The sequence below is a fragment of the Stegostoma tigrinum genome, chromosome 1 (genome assembly GCF_030684315.1).
Source record: "Stegostoma tigrinum isolate sSteTig4 chromosome 1, sSteTig4.hap1, whole genome shotgun sequence".
NCBI classification, from domain to species: Eukaryota; Metazoa; Chordata; class Chondrichthyes; order Orectolobiformes; family Stegostomatidae; genus Stegostoma; species Stegostoma tigrinum.
In genome coordinates this window covers 112,358,866-112,381,947 of record NC_081354.1, presented here as the reverse complement: position 1 = coordinate 112,381,947, position 23,082 = coordinate 112,358,866, and the positions used below count along the sequence as shown (strand labels likewise).

The following is a 23,082-nucleotide window of genomic DNA, read 5'->3' as shown; positions in this document are numbered from 1 at the left end:
TCTTTATCCTTCCAAGTATTTGACATCACAAATTTGAAAGGCGCTGTTGGAGGAGCCTTGGTGAGTCACATACAAATGGTACATATCACTGAGTGTCAGTGGTGGAGGGAGTGTATGTTTTGCGGACATGGTGCTAATCAAACAGGCTGCTTTGACTTGGATAGTATCAAGCATCTTGAGTTGGTAGACCTATACTCATCTGAGTAAGCAGGGAGGATCTCATCACAATCCTGCCTTCGCCCTTGCAGATGGTGCACAGGCTTTGATGAGTCAAGAGGTAAGCTATTTGCTTCTGGATTCCTAGGCTCTGTTCATGTAACCAAAGTATTTATTTGACTAGTCAGTTCAGTCTTCTGGTCTATAAAACTGTCAGGATGTTGATAACAGGGAATACCAAAATGATAATGCCATTAGATGTCAACAACTGCCTCTTGTTGGAGATGGCCATTGCGTTGCACTTGTATGGAGTGAATGTTACTTGCCATTTGATGCCCAAACATTACAGTTCTACAGATCTTGATGCGTATTGACACAGGCAGGCTCAGTATATGATGAGTTGCGAATGGTGTTTGAAAATGTGTAATCATAGTGAACATGCTGTCAGCTCAGTACATACCAATACTGCATCTATGCTGTCCTCCAAAGTGAATATAGTATCAGGTCTGAGTTGGTGATGAGGGTATAAGATTGAATGGTAATGCTTCTTCTTCATAATTCTATTGTTCCCTGAGGACCTAACCCCCGCAGTATAGTTGGGCCTGATGAAAGAAGAGATGGAATGCAAGAGGTCTGTAGTTGCACCATTTGCAGCTATCAATCAGTAGTGCTTTTAAGAATGAATGGCCAGGACAAAATGGATTGAGAAAAATTGACTCACAGTTGGCCTCGAATGCAGTCAAATTTGTATTAATGATTTCTAACCCTGCCTCTTCTATTGGGATATGGTTTCACCACTATGCTATCGATTAAATGCTGCTGCCTCTAACTGTATGCGACCATGTCTTATTAGAGACAGCAAAGTGTAATGAATATGGTGCGATGTGTAGGCCACAGTAAAATAGATGGTTGTGTATGCAAGCTGTGAAATGACAATGTTTGGAGCAGTGCTAATTGTGTAAGGTTGTGGCTAACAAAATGAGGTCTCAGTTAGGGCTCTTCTTACACGGTGTTAGTGTGCCTACTTCTTAGCCAACTGCTCCAGAGATGTATGAGAACATCACCAAACAGGTTGATGAGAAAACATCTACAAGGTCCAAGTTGCACTTGATGGAAATTTTTGTAAAGTGAATTAACAAGCTATGGTGAATAGAGCAATGTGAGAGATTAGTGGTATGGCTGGTAGGATATGGCATATGAAGATACATTCGCCTTGTACCTTGGTTACCTATTTAAGGTTCTTAGACTTCTTGAGGCGCTCTATCCACATATTCATAGTTAGACATTGTATTGCCTTCTCAGTATTTGTCTTGAGGGCCTACTGGTCTCCTGAGGGTAGATGACTTCTCTCCACATTTGTGTCTTTTCCTACTATGCTCTCAGTGCTCCACTCAAACACCTTTGTCAGGCCAATTGTCCTGTTGTACCATTTTCCAACATTCTTCTATCTTCAATGTCTCTTTTATCATTTCAAGCTTCAGCTGCAGCAAGATTTATCTCAACATTCATGGGTGCAGACTGGTTTTAAAGGAACTTGAATTGGGACCGTTGCTGAGGTGTGCAGCCACTCAGCAACGTATTCAGTACTGAGCTACATACCACAATCACTAAATTAACAGGAAGAATGAGTTTTTGCATTGTATGCATTACTTTGAATGGGTGTGTGTTAATGCTATTCACAATCCCATGCCTGATCCTAATGTCTAACCAGTTTTGGCCCCAAACAGGAGACAACAGCCTAGCAGTATTATCATTAGACCGTTAATCCAGAGACCCAGGTAATGTTCTGGGGACTTGGGTCTGAATTCCACCACAGCAGATGGCGGAATTTGAATCCAATAAAAATCTGGAATTAAGAGTTAATGATGACCATGAAGCCACTGTCGATTCTCAGAAAATTCATCCGATTTGCTAATATCCTTCAGGGAAGGAAACTGCCATCCTCACCTGGTCTGATCTACATGTGACTCCACACCCAGAGCAACGTGATTGACTCTCAACTGACCTCTGGTCAATTAAGGATAGGGGGAAAAATGCTCGCATATCCAGCAATGCCCATATTCCATGAATGAGTTTTTAAAAATTCTCATCATTTAATAGCATAATTCTAAGGTATAAAGTCAGTTCCTCCTGATTGTTTTGAATATTGTTAGATTGTTGAAATTATGAAAGTTCTTATGATCTATGTAGTAGAGACTTTACTATTGAGTAACGAATAACGTAAATAGTAGGAGACAAGCAGAAAACATATACAATCAAAGTTAATAAAGTGTGAAGCTGGATGAATACAGCAGGCAAAGCAGCATCTCACAAGCACAATCAAAGTAGTCAATTTCATTTCTCCATCCATATTTTACTGCCTGAAATGCCATGTGTGTTCAAAAAGTAAACATACTGATGTAAAACTAGGCATAACTTACTTCTTCTTTTTCCTACATCACCTTTGGATGTTGCAGCTTCATTTAAAAGAACCATTCCCATGGTAATGGCAGCATCTGAAGTTGTTGTCAAGGAAACAGCAGCATTATGCAGAATTCCTTATAGTTCGTTACCAAAATATATCAGATGTTTCTCCTTTTTAAAAATACTTTCAGTAAAAATGCTTGCACTTTATTTCAGTGAATACTTGATTCAGCTCCCAGCTGGTTTAAAATTTTCTGGGTAACTATTAATTCTAAAATGCATAGTTCAGGGTGGGGGAAACATAAATCAGCTGAAATCAATAACAGTGACTCAATATTACCCCAAGAAATATTAACAGTTCAACATGCAACTTCATACTTACTAGGCATGCATATTTAGTAGATTTTCTTTAAAGCAGCATGCAAATCAATTTTGAAATTATTTGTTGAATCATTTTACATTCTGTTATTATCACTCAAACAAAAAAGACAATGTAGGGATCAGAACAATGTTGACTGGGAAAATTTGAGGCCTTTCTTGACATAGGCAGCAACTTGCTGCACATTCTATGCGTTAGCAGAAGGATGAGGTGAGTTTTTTTGGTAGGCAGTGGTGAGTTGCCAGTTAAAGGGTATTCTAGTTTGTTCGACACCTCATTAAGGTCACAGGTGACAGATGATGATGGGAACTGCAGATGCTGGAGAATGCAAGATAACAAAGTGTGAAGCTGGATGAACACAGTAGGCCAAGCAGCATCTTAGGAGCACAAAAGCTGACGTTTCGGGTCTAGGCCCCTCATCTGAGAGGATCTCTGATGAAGGATCTAGGCCCGAAACATCAACTTTTGTGTTCCTAAGATGCTGCTTGGCCTGCTGTGTTCATCCAGCTTCACACTTTGTTATCAAGGTCACAGGTCACCTCAACTTTCATTCTTATCAAACAAGCCGAACAAGTCAAACATTGAGAAATCTCAACATGAATGTTAGAGTGGACACCTGTCAACTACAACTTATTGCTGGCTGCGGGTGTCCTCATGTTACTGAGCACCAAACACCATTTCTCAGTATGATTCACGGGCACTAGCTGCATGTAATTCTCTTTCACGGACATTCGTATCTGACATTTGCCAATTCTTCATGAGCATGATGGCACATGTCTGATTAATTTGCATGATTCTCAGGAAGCATTCACCTACATTACAGGCATAAAGGCAACTAGCATTGAAAGGTTGCTGTAATGACACTTTATGCACACAGACAAGTACCCAGTTTCAGGCAGTGGGCCAGGCTTACGTCTTAAGACTGCTCGCTTGCTTTGTTAGCACTTGTTCACTTGGTGTCCACCTTCATATATGCAGCAGTCCTGTCATACATTGCCTTGCTTATTAGTGCAGTCACACAACCAGGCAGCATACCTAGCTGATCAGCAGTCTTTGGCGAAGAGGTGTATATCTTTCTGTACAGCAGTGTGCTGTGCGAATCTCACACCTGCACCCTCTGTCAGCAGCCTATGCAGTGAGCACACTGCATGTGTAGCAGGCAAGCAGCCATGTCTCAAAGTCTTAGGGGAACAGTAGCTGTCAGTCAGAGAATTTCAGCACTGTAATCAAAGGCAGGCAACCTCTGGTACCAATTCAGAGGATTGAACATCATCAGGTGATCAGTCAAGATGTTCTTGGTTAGGGGAACCTTGTTTCTACAGTCCCAGCAGTGAGTTACAATCAATCCCGCTAGGTCCATAGTGCCCAGTCTGAGGGGTGGGATAATTCTAATGTGATCCTGGAGAAGTACAGCCATCAGTCCAGAATCTGGGCACTTCTCTTCTCTGGTTACATTGCTCAAAGGAGTGAACCACGGTCAGTCCATTGGGTCCATCCACATAAATTGAGTGGAAAGGAGGATTGAGATGGGGTTGGGGGGTGGGGGTTGTGAGTGTTGCTACCATGGGAAGGAGACTTGTTTAGTTATTCTTTGGAAATGTGGACTGTAGGAAGGGGGAAGGGAAGACATCAACTGTGAAGCAAGCAACGATGTCTGTAAGGAGGCAGACATGGTAAAGCATGGATGGGAAAGAGGGGTCATGCAGGCGGGGATTTGTCCATGATCCGGAGCACCCTGGCTTCAAGGAGGAAATAGTTTATGGCCGTGCCTGACATTGTCACTTCATATGCCAGGGCTGGGTGGCAAACGTTGACACATGCAGGTTCATGCATACAAGTTTGGTGAGGACCCAATGGTGCAATGCTGATACAAGTCACGAGAAAGGCCACTAGAAAGCACACTTGGATATTCTAGTCTTCATCAACAGATAGAAGCACAAGCTTGGAGTTACTAGGCAAAGAGCACTCACTGTTGCTTTCTGTCATGCTGGAAATCAAAAGCATGTATTTGGAATGAAAATGGCTCTGACTACTCCCAGAGTGGTTGGGGTAAATGTATCAACTTGTCAGAGACAGGGCTCCAGGATACACCAATGTGAGGCCTTTTAAAGGAAAACAACATTACACACAGAACCATGCACTCAAGGCAAGGGGATGTGGCTTCTGGCTTAGCCAGACATTGCAGTAGTAACTGCAAGACAAAACAGAGGAAAGACTTTTGCAGCCAATAGTAAGAAATGGTGTACAATGAATGACACTGTCAGCAAGGTTACACTATGGTGTACCTGATAAGTGTACAGGTACACAGGTCACTGAAAGTGGCAACGTAGGTGGAGAAGGTAGTCAACAAGGCTTATGGCATGTTTGCCTTCATCAGCTGGGGCATTGAGCTTAAAATTTGGCAGGTAATGTTGCAGCTTTATAGAATCTTAGGTGGCCACATTTGGAATATTGAGTTCAATTTTGGTCATTACACTACCAGAAGGGTGTGGTGGCTTTGGACAGGGCACATAAAAGATTTACCAGGATGTTGCCTGCTATGGAGAGCATTAGCTATGAGGAGAGATTGGAGAAACTTAGGTTGTTCTCACAGAAATGACGGAGGTTGAGGGGGCGGCCTAATAGAGGTCTACAAGATTATGAAGGGAATAGACAGATTGGACAGTCAGAAGCTTTTTCCCAGGGTAGAAGTGTCAGTTACTAGGGGCCATGGGTTTAAGGTGCGATGGGCAAAGTTTAAAGGTGATGTACAAGGCAGTTTTAACACATAGGTGGTGGGTGCCTGGAACTCTCTGCTGGGGGAAGCAGATACAATAGTGGCTTTTAAAGGGCATCCTGACAAATACACGAATAGGATGGGAATAGAGGGATACAGTCCCCAGAAGGATAGGGGGTTTTAGTTGTGATGGGCAGCATGTTGGTGCAGGCTTGGATGGCCGAAGGGCCTGTTCCTGTACTGTAATTTTCTTTGTTCTTTGTTACTGTGAGAGATGTAATGAAATGAAGAATGGTACCTATTTGGTTGGTGGGTGATGGATGTATTGGCATCACCTCTGCCATTCTCCAAATCTTCTGCGACAAATAGGATTCTCTCCTCATAGGGGAGTTGAATATTGGGCACACATCACCTATTTCTGTACTATTTTTGCAGTGTTTTCCTGTAATGAAAGAAAGGAAGTTGGAAGTCAGTGGCATAGCCATTAGTGCTTGTGCAGGTAGGCACTAACAGGGAAGGTGTTCGATGCAATGAGTAGGCAGCACAGACACCACACAGGTTTAATAGCGTGGGAGGCTGGAGTGGGTGAGAATGAGTGAGTCAAGATGTTGCAGTTAATAGTGAGAGTGGGACAGCATAAGCCTTGGGGGAAGGCGGGTGCGGTGGTGGAGATAGAGTGAGTGTGAGATTGTATAGAGAAGTGTGGCAATTACCTTGTCAGAACAGCAAAGATCAGTGATCTTTTTGCAGCACTGCTGGCCATTCCTCCACATCCTAGAGATGGCACTGACCTGGCTGGCAACCTCAGAACAGGTTGCCAAAGTCTGGTGGTATAGCCTCCTCTGTCAGTTGTCCAGGAAGAGGACAAGACTCCTCTGCACAACCCCCTCCAGGCCACTATTGGAAAGAACAAAGCCATTTCAGCCTTCTCTTATATGTTCAGAATTTATCCATCAATGAGCAGGGCAACTTTGGAGTACTCCATTTCTCCAGATGCACAGTGGCTTTTAAAAATGGTGCACGTGCCAGGCATGCTGGCTTTTCTGCAGATAGCTGCTGAGTAACAAGTTGTTCTAGAAGTGGTGCATAGTGAGATAGAGATGGAATCAGACGTGAGGGTCACCACAGGGGAGGGGCATATCATCGCTAAGTTGAGTTTGATAAGATATGGTGACAAATCTCGTTGTGCCTTGCTGTGAGAAGCTCGGCAAAGATGCAATGCAACTTTAATTAGTCAAAAGAATAGAAGATTCATTAAGATATTTTATTTATTTTTCATTTCTAAGTAAGTTTTGATAATATTAGATCTTAATATTAAATCTTATTTAACCTTGTTTTCAATTTTTTCCTTCACTTCCGCTATAATTTTCACATGGAGTACAAATTGCAACAAAATAGGTTGCAGTTCTAGGTTGCAATGTTTTCGCATAATTTTCACAGGGAGTACAAACTGCAATAAAATATGTTGTAAGGTATGGCTTGAACAGACAAATGAGCTATGAAGCATTTGTAACAAATTGAGTAATGAAATATTGTCACAGCTTTAAAAAATATACATTTCAGAGCAAGACTCAGATTTTATTATCATTGGGTGGTTCCTTGCATTATTTTAGCCATTTAATTGTACCAAAATGTACCTTCCAGGGCAATGAAAAGCAGCTGCCCAACATTTCTGATGACATGGCAGGGGGAAAATAAAATGCTTAGATCAGGCTAATTCAGTGACTGCTGCCATTTGCATCTTCCGAAAAAATTCCTATTCTTATAGTTCTTAAGAAAAAGACCTAAATTGTTTACTGTTTGCTATTTTAAGAGGAAATTCAAAAAATGTAGAAAACTAGGGAATATATTCCAATATTTATCATTCAGTAGTAGTCTATAGCAGAATTCATTATTTAAAACTCCCAACAGATCATCAGATGCAAATAAACTTTGTCTTACTGAAAAATTAAGGTCCAGAATCCTACAAAAATGTGAAAATGAGAGAAGTGCCATTATATTCCCAGGAAAAGCGTATCTAATGGATTTACCTTTTGTTTTGCTGAAATATTTTTGTGATTTTCTTCAGTCATTTGCATAAATTTTAATTTTTGACTGTTAAAGCACCACTTAACTCAGTATTATAATTGCCTGAAACAAATATAACAAGGACCAAGTATTTCATGTATTTACACTAAATCAAATTGATGCAAATTTACACGCAGCATTTTAGATTGTGCAGAACCCAGTTATTCTTTCTGGTGGTTTCTGTGTCAACTTTATTCATCTTCTTAATTCTTCCAAAGCAGGCATTATATTTTCCAAACAGAAGCAAAATACAGCAACCACTAAAAATCTCAAATTAAAACACAATATGTTCAGCAAATCAAGCAGGATCTTGGAACAGACAAAAGGGTTAATGTTCTAGATTGATGATTTGCTATTAGAAAATAATGTTTTATAACTTGGAATCAATTTCAACTAACCTGCATTAAAAAGAGAAAAAATAAACTTCTACAATTATTCTTTTGCTTTGATAGATCCATCCTTTGATTTACAAAACTTTATGAACAGGATAAAATATCTCTTGGTCAGACAATCAAATAAAGGAGATGGAATGTCATGCTGCTGCTGTACACGACATCAGTGAGGTCATTTTTGGAATACTGTGCACAATTCTGGTCACACTTCTATAGGAAGGATGTTGTGAAACCTGAGAGGATGCAGAAAAAAAATTTACAGGGACGAATGTTGTCAGGACTGGATAGTTTGAGTTACAGGGAGAGGCTGAACACGCTGTTGCATTTTTACCTGGAGTGTCAGAGGCTGAGGGGTGAGAATGATAAAATTTTTGAGAGTCATGGATAGGGTGATGAGCCAAGGTCTTTTTCCTTGGGTTGGGGAATCTAAAACCAGAAGGCATCGGTTTAAGGTGAGAGGAGAAAGATTTTAAAAGAACCTGACAGGTAACTTTTTCATGCAGAGGGTGATGCATGCATGGAATGAGCTACCAGAGTGATGGTACAATTACAATATTTCAAAGGCAACTGAATAGGTATATGAATAGGAAAGGTTTAGAGGGACATGGTCCAAATGCTGGCAATGAAACCAGATCAGATTGAGATGTCTCATTGGTGGCGACAAGTTGGATTGAAGGATTTTGTTTCTGTATTCTATGCGCCTATGAAGGAGTACATTCACCTCTATTCTCTGGCCCAAGTAATACCGATTTTCTTTTTTTTGAAGCAGATTGTAATTAACTCAATATAGCTGTTTAGTATTACAGAACTTGATTTTTCTGAAGAAAGGCACATTTCGTGGAAGCTTCTTACCTTACTCTTCAAGGCAATTTGCAAGAATAATAATTCAAGGGAAAAAGCAAAATTTAAACTGCATGAGAGGAGAGTGCTGATTGCATGGAAGGGAGCCCTGGTAGAGGCACCATAATAGACAACACACAAATTAATGCTGACAGACAGTTAAAGCTCAGGGTTTGTTTAAAATTCAAATGCCACAGTACTCATTTGTGTGATAAGCCAAATGTCTTTTTGGCTTGACAATAGCAGAGTTAATGGCGAATACTACTTGTATTGCTACTACATACATACCATGTGTAATAGCTAGCTTTACCTGTTGCTCAAACAGTTGAGATTACTTGCTGTTCCAGAGCAATCTAAGGTAGGCCAGGCTCTTTTTAGGGTCAAGAATGACTGCCTTAGGGCTAGCCCTAAGTTTCATACCATGAGAAATGATCTGACCAGGATAGCCATAATCATGCAGTATGTTTACAAACACATTTTAGTAGTCAGGTTACAGGCTAACAAATGGCTTGGACCTAATTTACAAGGTTGTTGATGAGGCTAATCTTACTTTAGGAACTTTAGGTCTCCCAAAATATATGTGTTGACCAGTGAAGGTAGGTTTGTTGTAACATTAAGTAGAGAAATCCCTAATCAATTTCTCAAACAGGACATGAAGGAAAGGGATTAGCTTTGGATGTTCCATTATGTAATTCCTCGTTTAAAATATGGCTGCTAACTGTCAATCATCATTGTTTGGAGCATTCCCCATGGGATAACATCTATCAGGGTCACTTGCCAACCAAACAAAACACTCAATATTTTGTGAGTTTTATCCTGATGAGAATTATTCTCATGAGTTCAAATGAGAAGCTTTGAATAAATTTCATCAATATTTTTGATAAAAGCTGACAATATTCTGAGAAATGAATATTGTCAAATTTTGTTGTTGACAAAATCAGTTTACAAGTCAGTGTGAATATTGAGAAAAGAGGCAAGATTGAGAAAAATTCCACCCTTAAGGCTAATCTCACTTCAATACAAAACTTTGAAGTTGTTCTTCTCCCTCAGTGTACTCTAGGTTTATGATCTATAGGTTTTTAAAAACCTAATTTCTTCTTAGATTGCCCCGTGTTGCTTTCAACCATGCACTTTTTAATATCTTACCATTCTTGACTCATACTCTTAATGAACAAAAATAAAGTATACAACCTGGTATTGTAGAATTCAGTTTCCACCAGTAAATATTCATTTCTATGCCCAAAGTAGTGCAGAGTAATGTAGTTGTTTAAAATATGTGTGATGTGTGTTACATTTGTTAAAGCCAGTTAAACTTCATAGTATTGATATTTCAGAAACCTTTTAAATTAAAAAACTATTACTTCTCTATAATTTCTTCGGAATAGATTTATGATAAAAATGTATCTTAGTATTAGATTTGTTATTTATGTAGAGTATAAAAGCTTCAGAAATGCAGATAATTTAAAAATTCATTCGTACAACAATGGCATCACTGACCAGGCAGCATTGATTGCCTATCCCTAATTGCCCAGAGGGCAGTTTTAGAGTCAAACATATTGCTGTGGGTCTGGAGTCACATGAAGGCCAAACCAGGTAAGGATGGCAATTTCCTTCCCGAAAGGACATTAGTGAACCAGATGGGTTTTTACAACAATTAACAATGGTTTCATGGTCTCTGGATTAACAGTCCAGCAATAATGTCACGAGGTCATTGTCTCAATGAAAGTAATCCTTATTGCTATGCACAATTTTTTTTATGTCATGAAAGCAGTGGCAGGATTAGGCAGAGTCAGCATGGATTTATGAAGGTGAAATGAAGCTTGGCAAACCTGTTGGAATTCTATGAAGGTACAACAAGCAGAGTTGACAAGGAGGGGTCAGTTGATGTGGTATATTTTGGCTTTCAGACAGCATTTGACAAAGTCCCACATAAGAGTTTATTGTGTCAGATTAAACTGCATGGGATTGGAGGAAGTGTATTGAGATAGATAAAAAACTGGTTGGCAGAGAAGAAAAAAAGAGTAGGAATTAACAGGCCCTTTTCAAATTGGCAGACAGTAACTAGTCGAGTTCCACAGGGATCAGTGCTGGGATCCCAGCTATATACTAATGATTTGGATGAAGGTACAAAGTGTAACGTCTCAAAGTTTGCAGATGATACCAAGTTGGGCGGGAGAGTGAACTGTGACGAGGATGCAGAGATCCTTCAGCATTATCTAAACAGGTTGGATGAGTGGGCAAATCAATGACGGATGCAGCATAATTTGGATAAATGTGAAATTATTCACCTTTGGAAGCAAGAACACAAAGGTAGGTTACTACATGAATGGCTGTAAATTGAGAGAGGGGAATGTGCAGTGGGACCTGGGTGTCCTCGTGCACCAGTCACTAAAGGTAAGAATGCAGGTACAGTAGGCGGTAAAGAAGGCAAATGTTATGTAGGGCTTCACTGTGACAGGTTTTGAGTACAGGAGCAGGGGTGTGTTGTTGCAGCTGTACAGGGCCTTGGTCAGCCCACCCTAGAATACTGTGTGCAATTCTCACCTCCATTTCTGAGGAATGATGCTCTTACACTTGAGGGAGTGCAAAGGTTTACCAGGTTGATTCTGGGGATGGCGGGATTGACGTATGAGGAGCGATTGACCAGGTTAGGATTGTTTTCACTGATGTTCAAATGAATGAGGGGGGAATCTCATAACGACTTATCAAATTCTTACGCAACTGCACAGGATAGATGCAGGGAGGATGTTCCCCATGTTCAGTGTCCAGGAACAGGGGGGGTCACAGTGTGAGAATTCTGGGTAGACCATTTAGGACGGGGATAAGGAGACATTTTGTCACCCAAAGAGTGAGTGAGCCTGTGGAATTTATTACCACAGGAAGTAGCTGATGCCAAAAAATTGAATGTATTCCGAAGGTAGATAGATATAGCACTTGGCATGAATGGGATAAAAGGGTATGGGGAGAAAGCAGGATTAAGATAGTGAGTTGGGCAACCGGCTATGATCGTGATGAATAGCAAAGCAGGCTCGAAGGGCAAAATGGCCTTCTCCTGCTCTTATCTTCTTTGTTTCTATTTTTCTATGAATAATCATTTTGTTAATAAAATGCATTTTGATGCAAAGTGGTCAGTGGAAATTTATTCTTCTGCTTTTGTCCATGTAGTAAACATGAATTTTGCAAAGTGCAGAATCTTTGCGCCAGTTTCAGTAGTTCTGCGCCAATCAATAATGTTATGTGTGTGCTATGGATTAATGGAACACAAAGTTCATGTATGTCTGAGCAGAAACATACGAGATGCTGCTTTAAGCTTTATATAGTAAAATGTAGTGCTTTATTTTCCTTTGCTAAATAAATGGTTTGCCTGAATTATAGCGAACAACTTTGAATTAAGTTAAGCAAACGTAATGTGCACAAGTAACTTACTTAAACTGTGGTAAAAATGGCTTTGCAGTATCTAAAATTATAATTACTTCATTTTGTTTTGATCTGATGGATGATCATTTTGGAAGATTTTATTCTCTATAGTAAAAATTCAATTATTCTTTCAATCAATAGGAGTTTGACTAGTTTGATCAATACACATGTACACATAACAAAGGTAATAAAGGTCTTCTTTCTGAAGACAGAACATTGACTATTTTGTCAAAAGCACATATAATTCATACAATTTTCACCATGAAGAGGGCAGTAATGTACTTAAGATAGTGGCATGGAAAACAAACTCAAGAGTTGCTTTTTTTTTCATCACTGAAAGCAGCAAAGTCAGTGTAAAATCACAAATAGCCATTTTCATGCAGCTGCAGTGAGCTAACTGTTCCTTTCAGATGTTCTTGGCAAGGAGGTAAACCTCAGTCCCCCGGCCCACACAATCCCATACCCAACCCCACTGCCACACCTCAACAGCTTCTGCTGTTTCCATGATGTGTTTCATGCTCAGTGCAAATAAGATTCCGCAACATTAATTATCAAAAACAGTAGAACCACTTGTACTATAATAAAATAAACCTACTAGAACACATTAGACTGACGCTCATCCATGGCTACAAGTGATTAAGTCAGTTTGCAGCTGATCCTTTATAAATTATGCAGATCTCTGTCCGAATTTACTGATCTCAGCCAAGGTAGTGGTGGCAATGCTATAATTTACCTCACTATCACAAATTAGATAAAACGGTGTATGCTAGATTAAGCCAAACTTTGTTCGCTTGTGAATCCCTGCATAATAAAACAGTCTACTGATACAAAGAATGACAGTTTAATGAAGTAGCCAGGTCCTCTCAGCAAGTAACAAATGGCTTTATGATAAATATTTGTATTTATATAACATTCTTCACATCAGAAAGATGTCGACAGTACTTTACAGATTTGAGATTGAAATGCACACTAAGCAGTGGCAAAGCAAATCGAAGGGGTGTTAAGTAGTGCATGGAGGATAAATTGAAAATAAAAGTTTTCATTTTGCTTTCAAAACTGAAATGGCCCGCTTTTCACTCACCAGACTTTAGAAAACACTGCTGTGACACTTGTCATTTTATTTCTTTACTCTTTACTTTGCTTTTATCTATCCTGCTCCAATGAAGCTCAACATAAGCTTGAGAAGCACCATCTCGCTGTTCAATTTGGCATTATACAGGCTCTTGTATCAACACTGAACTCAACAGTTTTTTTTTGAGAATTTTATGGGATGTGAGCATTGTTGGTAAGGCCAGCATTAGGTGCCTTTTCTTAACTGCCTTAAAGTTGAGTGGTTTGATATGCCTTTTCAGAGGACAGTTAAAAGTCAATCACGTTGCTGTGGGATTTGATCCAACATAGACCAGGCTTGGTATGGATGACAAATTTCCATCTCTGAAGAACATTTGTGGAACAGATTTTTTAACTCACCATCACTGAGGTGGGCATTAGATTCCAGATTTATTATTTGATTTCAAATTCCATCAGCTACCATTTTGAAAATCTACAAAATCATGAGGGGTATAGACAGGGTGGATAGCAAAAAGCGTTTTCCCAGAGTGGGGGACTCAATTACTAGGGGTCATGAGTTCAAAGTGAGAGGAGGAAAGTTTAAGGGAGATATGCGTGGAAAGTTCTTTACACAGAGGGTGGTGGGTGCCTGGAATGCGTTGCCAGGGAGGTGGTAGACGCAGACACGTTAGCGTCTTTTAAGATATATTTGGACAGGTACATGGATGGGCAGGGAGCAAATGGACACAGACCATTAGAAAATAGATGACAGGTTAGACAGAGGATCTTGATTGGCGCAGGCTTGGAAGGTCGAAGGGCCTGTTCCTGTGCTGTAGGTTTCTTTGTTCTTTGAAATTTGAACCCATCTCCACAGAAGATTAACCTGAATCTTTAAATTAATAGTCCAGTTGATGGTGATATACATAAATGATCTGGAGAGAGGTACAGATAGTCTGATTAGCAAGTTTGCAGATGACACTAAGATTAGTAGAGTTGCAGATTGTGAAGGGGACTGTCAGAGAATACAGCAGAATATAGACAGATTGGAGAGGTGGGCAGAGAAATGGCAGATAGAGTTCAATCCAGAAAAATATGGGGTGATGTATTTTGTAAGACCCAATTCAAGAGTGAACTATATGGTAAATGGAAAAGCCCTGAGGAAAACTGATGCACAAAGAGATCTGGGTGTTCAGATCCACTGTACTCTGAAGGTGGCAATGCAGGTCAATAGAGTGGTCAAGAAAGCAAATAGTATGCTTTCATTGATCAGATGGGGTATTGAATACAAGAGTTGGCAGGTCATGTTACAGTTGTATAGGACTTTGGTTCGGCCAATTTGGAATGCTGTGTACAGTTCTGATAGCTACATTACCAAAAGGATGTGGACGTTTTGGTGTGGGTGCAGAGGAGGTTCACCAGGATGTTGCCTGGTATGGAGGGCACTAGCTACGAAGAGAGGTTGAGTAGATTACAATTATTTACTTTTGAAAGACAGAGGTTGAGGGGGGGATTGAGGTCTTCAAAATCATGAAAGGTACAGACAGGGTGGACAGTAAGAAGTTTTATCCCCCCAGACTGGGGGACTCAATTACTAGGGGTCAAGATTTCAAGGTGAGGGGGAAAAACTTTAAGGGAGATATGCGCAGAAAGTTCTTTATGCAGAGGGTGGTGGGTGCCTGGAATACGTTGCCAGCAGAGGTGGTAGAAGCGGACATAATAGCGTCATTTAAGATGTACCTAGACAGATACATGAATGAGCAGGGAGCAGAGGGATACAGATCCTTGAAAAATAGGCGACAGGTTTAGATAGAGGATCTGAATCAGTGCAGGCTTGGAGGGCTGAAGGGCCTGTTGCTGTGCTATAATTTTCTTTTTTCTTTCTTTATTTTTATTTTTGTTGCACATGAGCTCACTAAAATGGTGACATATCAGTAACACAGAAGACAATGACTCTGCACTTTATTAACAAATTTTAGTACCAGTAGACCTTGAAACATAAGGAAAGGCATTCAACAGAAATTTCTTTTATGTAGAATTATTCCAAACAAGGACCACGATCCAGTGTTGAATGAGATAACGCTGCATATGTTGACACATTATTCCACATGAGTTCCTGCTTTGTGATATCACAGGTTTAAAGAACATCAATAGGGAGGAACACTGAGTGACAGATGGGAAGGAATGGATATAGCAGTTGAGCTTGAGTCAATTGGTTCCTTGGCCTTCCTGATATCCCCCCGATACAGGACCTATACGTTTACATGTAGAAGTTCACTGGTTCATAGAAATATCTCTCCTAAACTCAGGAAAATATTCATAGCACATTGCAGATCAGTTAGCCTAACTTTGGTTGTAGAGAAAATGCTAGAGGGTACTATAAAAGATATGACAATAAAACATTTGGAAGACATTAATAGAATTGAACAAAGCCAGAATAGATTTATGAAAGGAAAATCACACTTAACAAATTTACTGGAGTTACTTGAGAAGGTAACTAGTCGGATAGATAACAGCAAATTAGTTCATGTGGTTATTTGGATTTTCACAGGTTTTGGATAAGATCCCTGGCTATTCTCAATGTATGTAAGTGACCTGGACAGAATATTTCCATTTGCTAATGACACAAAATTGGGTGGGATTGAGTTGGGAAGATGCAAGAAGGCTTCAGGTGGTGTAAACAAGTTGAGTGAGTGAGCAAAAACACTTGGCAGATACAAAACAACATGGTAAATGTGAAGTTATACACTTCCGGAAGAAAAACAGAAAGGAAGTCTATCATTTAGTGATGAAATATTGAGAAAGGTGTATGTAGAAATGGGTCTGGGTGTCTTTGCATACCAATGAATGTAGATAGGCAGGTGCAGCAAGCAATCAGGACGGCAAATAGATGGTTGGCTTTCATTACAAGAGGATATGGGTTCAGAAGTAGGAATGTCCAACTGCGGTTATACTTCTATTGGTCAGAATACACCTGGAGTATTGCACACAGGTTTGATCTCCGTACCTAAGAAAGAATTTACTTGCCATTGAGGGAATACAACTAATATTGGGAATGGCAGGATTATTGTAAGAGGAGAGATCATTTTGATAGGATCTCAGTCCACTACAGTTCAGAAGGATGAGAGGGAATCTGATTGGAAGTATAAAATTATACTGGGGGGGGGGGAACTAGATGCAGGGAAGATGTTTTTTCTTGTTGGCAAATCTCAAACCTGGTTTTACAGTTTCAGGATAGGACTTAGGACATTTAGGACTTAGATGAGGAAAAGTTTCCCCATTCAACTGGCAGCAAACCTATGAAATTCTCTACCACACAAGGCCATGGAGCCCAAGTTACTGAAAACATTCGAGAAACAGATTGACAGTTATTTAGATTTCAAAGGTATATGGGATTGAGAAAGAAATTCAACCATGATCATATTGAATGATGGAGCAGGCTAAAAGAGACAAAGACATATTCTTTGCCTTATTATTCTATTGTATAAACTTTACACAATGTAAAATGTTAGGGTTGGTCATTTAGAGTATAGTTGCATAGAATTGCACCTCAAGGGCAAGCATGTGGTATCTCTGAAACAATGTACGTAAAAACCACAAGAGGGAATGTTTACTAAACCCTGGCATATCAAGTCTTCTGAACATTCTAACAGGGTTTGGTGAGGCTTCGGGAGCCAAACTACAGAAGAAAGAAATGGGGGAACCTCTGAATTTGCAATTGTTCAACAGGTGAGAGGTTCATTCTGCAATGTAGATCAGCAAACTCACAATAACACTATTGTACAGAAAGCCTTTAAACAGAGGGAACAATCAAAAGAGTCCAGAAGGTTGTGTTGCTTGCCTGGTGTCATGGTTTCAAGTGTGTTTGGGGCTGGGTGGAAGATCAGGTTGTGTCGTCCCACGAGGGTAACAATGGCAGATAGGATTAGGAAAGAAGTTTTGTTTAGACAGTATAGACAGCTAGAGACTAAATTTCAAAGCAGAACCACAAAGGAACTGACCTCTGGATTATCACCTGACCAATAAGCAAATTGGCATAATATAAATAAGAGTCAAATGTTTGGTTCAATTTTTAATTCATGGAGCATTAGAATCATTACTGGGGAAAGTGGGATCTGAAACTTCTGACTGGTCTTCATTCGAACCAAGGCGTCAACACTGTTCTGGTGAGCTGGATAACTAAAGCAGTAGAGAGGCTTTATTTAGCTGATATCAGGAAAGGAGGGACTATCATATGTGGAGAGGTTGAAAAGATTGGGCCTGTCTCATTGGGAGCTACCTTAGATGTTTAGAGGACTTAACATTGTAGACGTGAAAAGGTTGTTTCCACTTGTATGAGAGTCTAGTGCCAGAGGGCATAATCTCAGAATAAAGAGTCGTACATTAAGAACAAAGGAGGAGGAATATCTTCTTTCAGAGGGGAGTCAATTTGTGGAATTCTTGATCGCAGCGTGCTATTAAAGCTGGGTCATTAAGTATATCCAAGGCTAATCATCCATGATCTTATTGAATATTCGAGTAGTCTTAGTGGGCTAAATAGTCTACTTCTGCTACTGCGTATTATGCTTACAGATAACAGGGAAAGGGTACTGTGACAACTTTTTGAACAAAGATTGACACATCCCCAGAACCTGATAGCCTACATCATAAGATGATACTAAGACAGCAGAGTAATAGTTATCCAAAATTCTTTGAATAATTGGAAACATCCCATTAGATTGGAAAATACCAACAGGAACTTCCCAATTCAAGAAAAATGATGAAGAAAGGAAGCAGTAAACGATTGGCCAGGCAGCCTAACATCTATCACAGGTGGATACCAGAATTTAATATGAAGAAGGTTATAGACAGAGTGGGAGATTGCCTAGTGGTATTATAGCTAGACAATGAATCAAGAAACTCAACAAACGTTCTGAGGACCTGGGCTTGAATCCCACCACAGCAGATGATAGAATTTGAATTTTTAAAAAATCTGGAATTAAGAATCTACTGATGACCATGGAACCATAGTTGATAGTTAGAAAAAAATACATCTTGCTCACTAATGTCTATTAGGGAAGGAAATATTCCATCGTCATTTAATCTGGCCTACATGTGACTCCAGACCTACAGCAATGTGGATGATTCTCAACTGCCCTCTGAAATGGCCTAACAAGCCATTCAGTAGTAGCAATCGCTACAAATTCTCAAAGAAATGAAACCCATCAGATCACCTGGTATCAACCAAGGCACTGGAAAAGACAATGTCAGAAACAGCCCTGTTGACCCCGCAAAATCCTTCTCACTAACCTCTGGGAGATAGTTTCAAAATTGGGAGAGCTGTCTTACACATTAGTCAAGCAATAGCCTGACATAGTCATACTCATTGAATCATACCTTACAATGTCCCCAGATACCACCATCACCATCCCTGGACATGTCCTGTCTCACAGAAGGACAGACCCAGCAGACATGGCAACACAGTGGTATACAGTCAGGAGAGAATTGATTCCAGACCCCATGAAGTCGCATGGCTTCAGGTTTAACACAAACAAGAAAATCTCCTGCTGATTACCACGTACTATCTTTCCTCAGCTGATGAATTGATACTCCTCCACATTGAACAACAGTCAGAGGAAGTACTGAGGATGGCAAGGGCACAAAATGTACTCTGGGTGGGGGATTTCAATGTCCACCACCAGGAGTGGCACGGCAACAGTACTGTACATCGAGCTGGTCGGGTTCTAAAGGGCATAGCGGCTAGACTGGGTCTGCAGCAGGTTGTGAGGGAACCAACAAAAGGGAAAACATAATTGACCTCATCCTTATCAATCTGCCAGCTGTAGATGCATCTGTCCATGACAGTATCAGTAAGAGCGACCATTGCATAGTCCTTACGGAGTTGAAGACCCGCCTTCACATTGAGAATAACCGCCATCATTTTATGCAGCATTATCACTGTGCTAAATGAGATAAACTTCAAACAGATCCAGCACCTCAAGTCTGGGCATCCATCAGGCGCTGTGAGCCATTAACAGGAGCAGAAATGTACTCCAGCATAACCCATAACCTCAGGGCCCGGCATATCCCCCACTCAACCATTACCATGAGGCTAGGGGATCTATCCTGGTTCAATGGGGCATGCAGGAGAGCATGCCAGGAGCAGCACCAGGTATATCTAAAGACTAGGTGTCAACCTAGTGAAGATACCAAACATGACTACTTGCATGCCAAACAGCATGTGCCACAAATGACAGATAGAGCTAAGTGTTCCCACAATCAATGGATCAGATTTCAGCTCTGCAGTCCTGCCACATCTAGTCATGAATGGTAGTGGACAAATAAATAATTCACTGGAGGAGGCAGCTCCTCAAATATCCCCATCCTCAGTATTTCAGGCAGAAGTGCTGAGTGGACGATCAATCTCGGCCTCCTCCAGTGTTCTCCAGCATTACAGATACCAGCCTTCAACCAATTCAATTTACTTCATGTGACATAAACAGATGGTTGGAGACACTGGATACTGAAATAGCTACGGGTCCTGACAATATTCCGGCAACAGTACTGAAGACTGTGCTCCAGAATAAGCTGGTCCCTTAGCCAAGCTGTTCCAGTACAGTTACAACACTGACATCTACCCAACAATGTGGAAAACTGCCCAAATACGGCCTATACATAAAAAGCAGGTCGAATTGTGGCCACATCTGTCAACTCTTGATCATCAGTAAAACGGTGGAAGGTGTCATCAACAGTGTTATCAAGCAGCAGCTGCTCAGTAATGCCCAATTTGGGTTCTGCCAGGGCCACTCACCTCCTGACCTCATTATAGTCTTGGTTTAAACATGGACAAAGGAGCTGAATTCTAGAGGTGAGGTGAGAGTGATAGCCCTTGACAAGATGCACAGTGAGAAATTCACCAAATATCCTCAGACTGCACCTTCCAACCACTTCCATCCAGAAAGTCAGGGCCAACAGACATATGGGATCACCACAACCTTCAAGTTCCCCTTTAAGCCACTCATCATCCTGACTTGGAAATGTATTGCCGTTTCTTCACTGTTGCTGGGTCAAAATCCTGGAATTCTCTCGATCAACCCAAACAGGCGGACTGCAGCAGTTCAAGTAGGTAACTCACAAGGGCAACTAGGAACAGACTATAAATACTAGCCAGCCAGCAACGGCCACATCCCAAAATTAATATAAACAAAGAAGGGCACAGAATATTTTTAATCTGATCTAGCAGAGCAGGCATGGCTTTTTCAAAGGGAAATCATGTATCACTACTTGATCAGAATTCTTTGATGAAGTAAAAACCACATTCGTAAAGGGGAAGCTACAGATGCTGTGTACTTGGATGGCAATAACACATGAAATACGAATAATGCCATGAGTAGCCCATCAAGCCTGCTCCTTCATTTAACAGGGTCACAGCTGATTCGATTGTTATCTCAAATCCACATTCTTACCACCCCTGATAACCTTTCACCCCTTGCTTACCAAGAATCTATCCACTCTGTTTTAAAAATATTCAAAGATGCTGCTTCCATTAAATTTTTAGGACGAGTTCCAAAGACTTTTGACCTGACAGGAAATAATTTGCCTTGTTTTAAATTGTTGATTCCTTATTTTTAATCAGCGACCACTAGTTTTGGCTTTCCCATAATGGGAAATATCCTCTTTATATCTACCCTGTCAATTTGCCTCAGGATATTATATGTTTTGATTAAATCTTACTGTCTAAACTTCAGTGGACACAAACCTAGCCTGTTCACTAGTTCTCATAAGAAAACTTGTCTATTCCAGGTATTAGTCTGGCAAACACTCTCCAAACTTTTTTTTAATGCATTGACATCATTCCTTAAATAAGTTGACCAATATTGTACATGGTATTCCAGCTATAGTCTCAATATTGTTCTATATACATGAAGGAAAACCTTCCTATTTAATAGCATTCTAAACCTCTCATAATAAATGACAACATTTCATTAACTTTTTGAATTACTTGCAATATCTGCAAACTAGCTATTTATGATTCATGTACTAGTGCACTAAGGTTCCTGTACTTTTAGAGCTCTACAATATTTCCCCAATTATATGTGCTTTTTTTGCCTCCTGCCAAAATGGACAACTTCACATTTTCCCACACTGTCCTCTATTTGCCACATCTCCAAACACTTAACCTGTCTATGTGTTTCTGGGGGCTCTTCACGCAGTCACAGAGATGTACAGCATGGAAACAGAGTCTTTGGTCCAATTCATCCATGCCAACCATATATTTTAAATTGATCCAGTCCTATTTGCCAGCATTTGGCCCATATTCTTCTAAACCCTTCCACTTCATGTATCCATTCAGATGTTGTTTTAAATGCTGTAATGGTACCAGCCTCCATCACTTCCTCTGGCAGCTCATTTCCATACATGCACTGCCCTCTGCATGAAAAAGTTGCCTCTGAGATCTCTTTTATATCTTTCCTCTCTCACCATAAACCTATGCCCTCTAATTTTGTACACCTCTACCCTAGGATAAAGACCTAGGCTATTCTCCCTATCCATGTCCCTCAGGATTTTATCAACCCCTCTACAAGGGCACCCCGCAGCCTATGGCACTCCAGGGAAAGCAGCCCCAGCCTATTCAGCCTCACTCTGTAGCTCAAACCCTCTGACACTGGCAACATCCTTGTAAATCTTTTCTGAATCCTTTTAAGTTTTACAACACCCTTCCTTTAGGAGGGAGACTAGAACTGCAGTATTCCAAAAGTGGCCTAAGCAATGTCCCATACAGCTGCAACATGACTTTCCAACTCCGATACTCAATGTAGTGACCAATAAAGGGAAGTGAACCAAATGCCCTCTTCACTACTCTCTCTATCTGTGACTCCATCAGTAATTGTGAACTTGCACCCCTAGATCGCTTTGTTCGGCAACACTGCTTAGGGCCCTACAGTTAGGTGGAAAAATCCTCTTCATAACTTACTTTCGCACCTATATATGTCATCATAAAATCTGACGATTGTACTTTCCTTCATCCAAGTCAATTATAAAAATTGCAAATAATTGCGATTGGAGCACTGATCATTGTGGCACCCACGTGTTACAACTCGCCAAACAGAAAATAGTCCATTAATGTCCACTCTCTGGCTGGCTAATAGGAAGCAGTCTTCTATGCACACCAGAGATAGTAGGAACTGCAGATGCGGGAGAATCTGAGATAACAAGGTGTAGATCTGGATGAACACAGCAGGCCAAGCAGCATCAGAGGAGCAGGAAGGCTGACATTTTGGGCCTAGACCCTTTGAAAGAAGACCCTTCGACTGAAGAGGCTCAAGGCCCGAAACGTCAGCATTCCTGCTCCGCTGATACTGCTTGGGCCTGCTGTGTTCTTCCAGATCTACACGTTATTATGTTCTATCCACATCAGTATGTTATTCACTGCACCAGAAACTTATTTTCTGGAATAGCCTTTGATATAGCATTTTATCATAACGCCTTCTGTAAGTTCACTAGCTCCCCTACATTCTCATTAAGTGTTACAATTGACAGAATTCTAACAGGTTGTTTAAACATGATTTCCCCTTTGGAACACCACACTGACTGTGGCTGATTACCTTAAGTGGCCTCTTTTTGCCACTTTATTATTAGTTTCTAACATTTTCTTTTAGAGAGATAAAGTTAACTGGCCCACAATT

The 23,082-nt window shown here is 40.5% G+C and overlaps 1 protein-coding gene across 2 annotated transcripts in view; it reads right to left on the bottom strand.

Annotated features, from left to right (window-relative positions):
* tusc3 (tumor suppressor candidate 3) overlaps positions 1–23,082 on the bottom strand; it is a 405,732-nt gene that overhangs the window by 139,020 nt on the left and 243,630 nt on the right. For both annotated transcript variants that reach the window (XM_048544990.2, XM_059651455.1), the window contains exon 8: positions 2,577–2,651. In XM_048544990.2, coding sequence (XP_048400947.1) covers positions 2,577–2,651 — 75 coding nt within the window. The remainder of the gene's footprint in view (positions 1–2,576; positions 2,652–23,082) is intronic.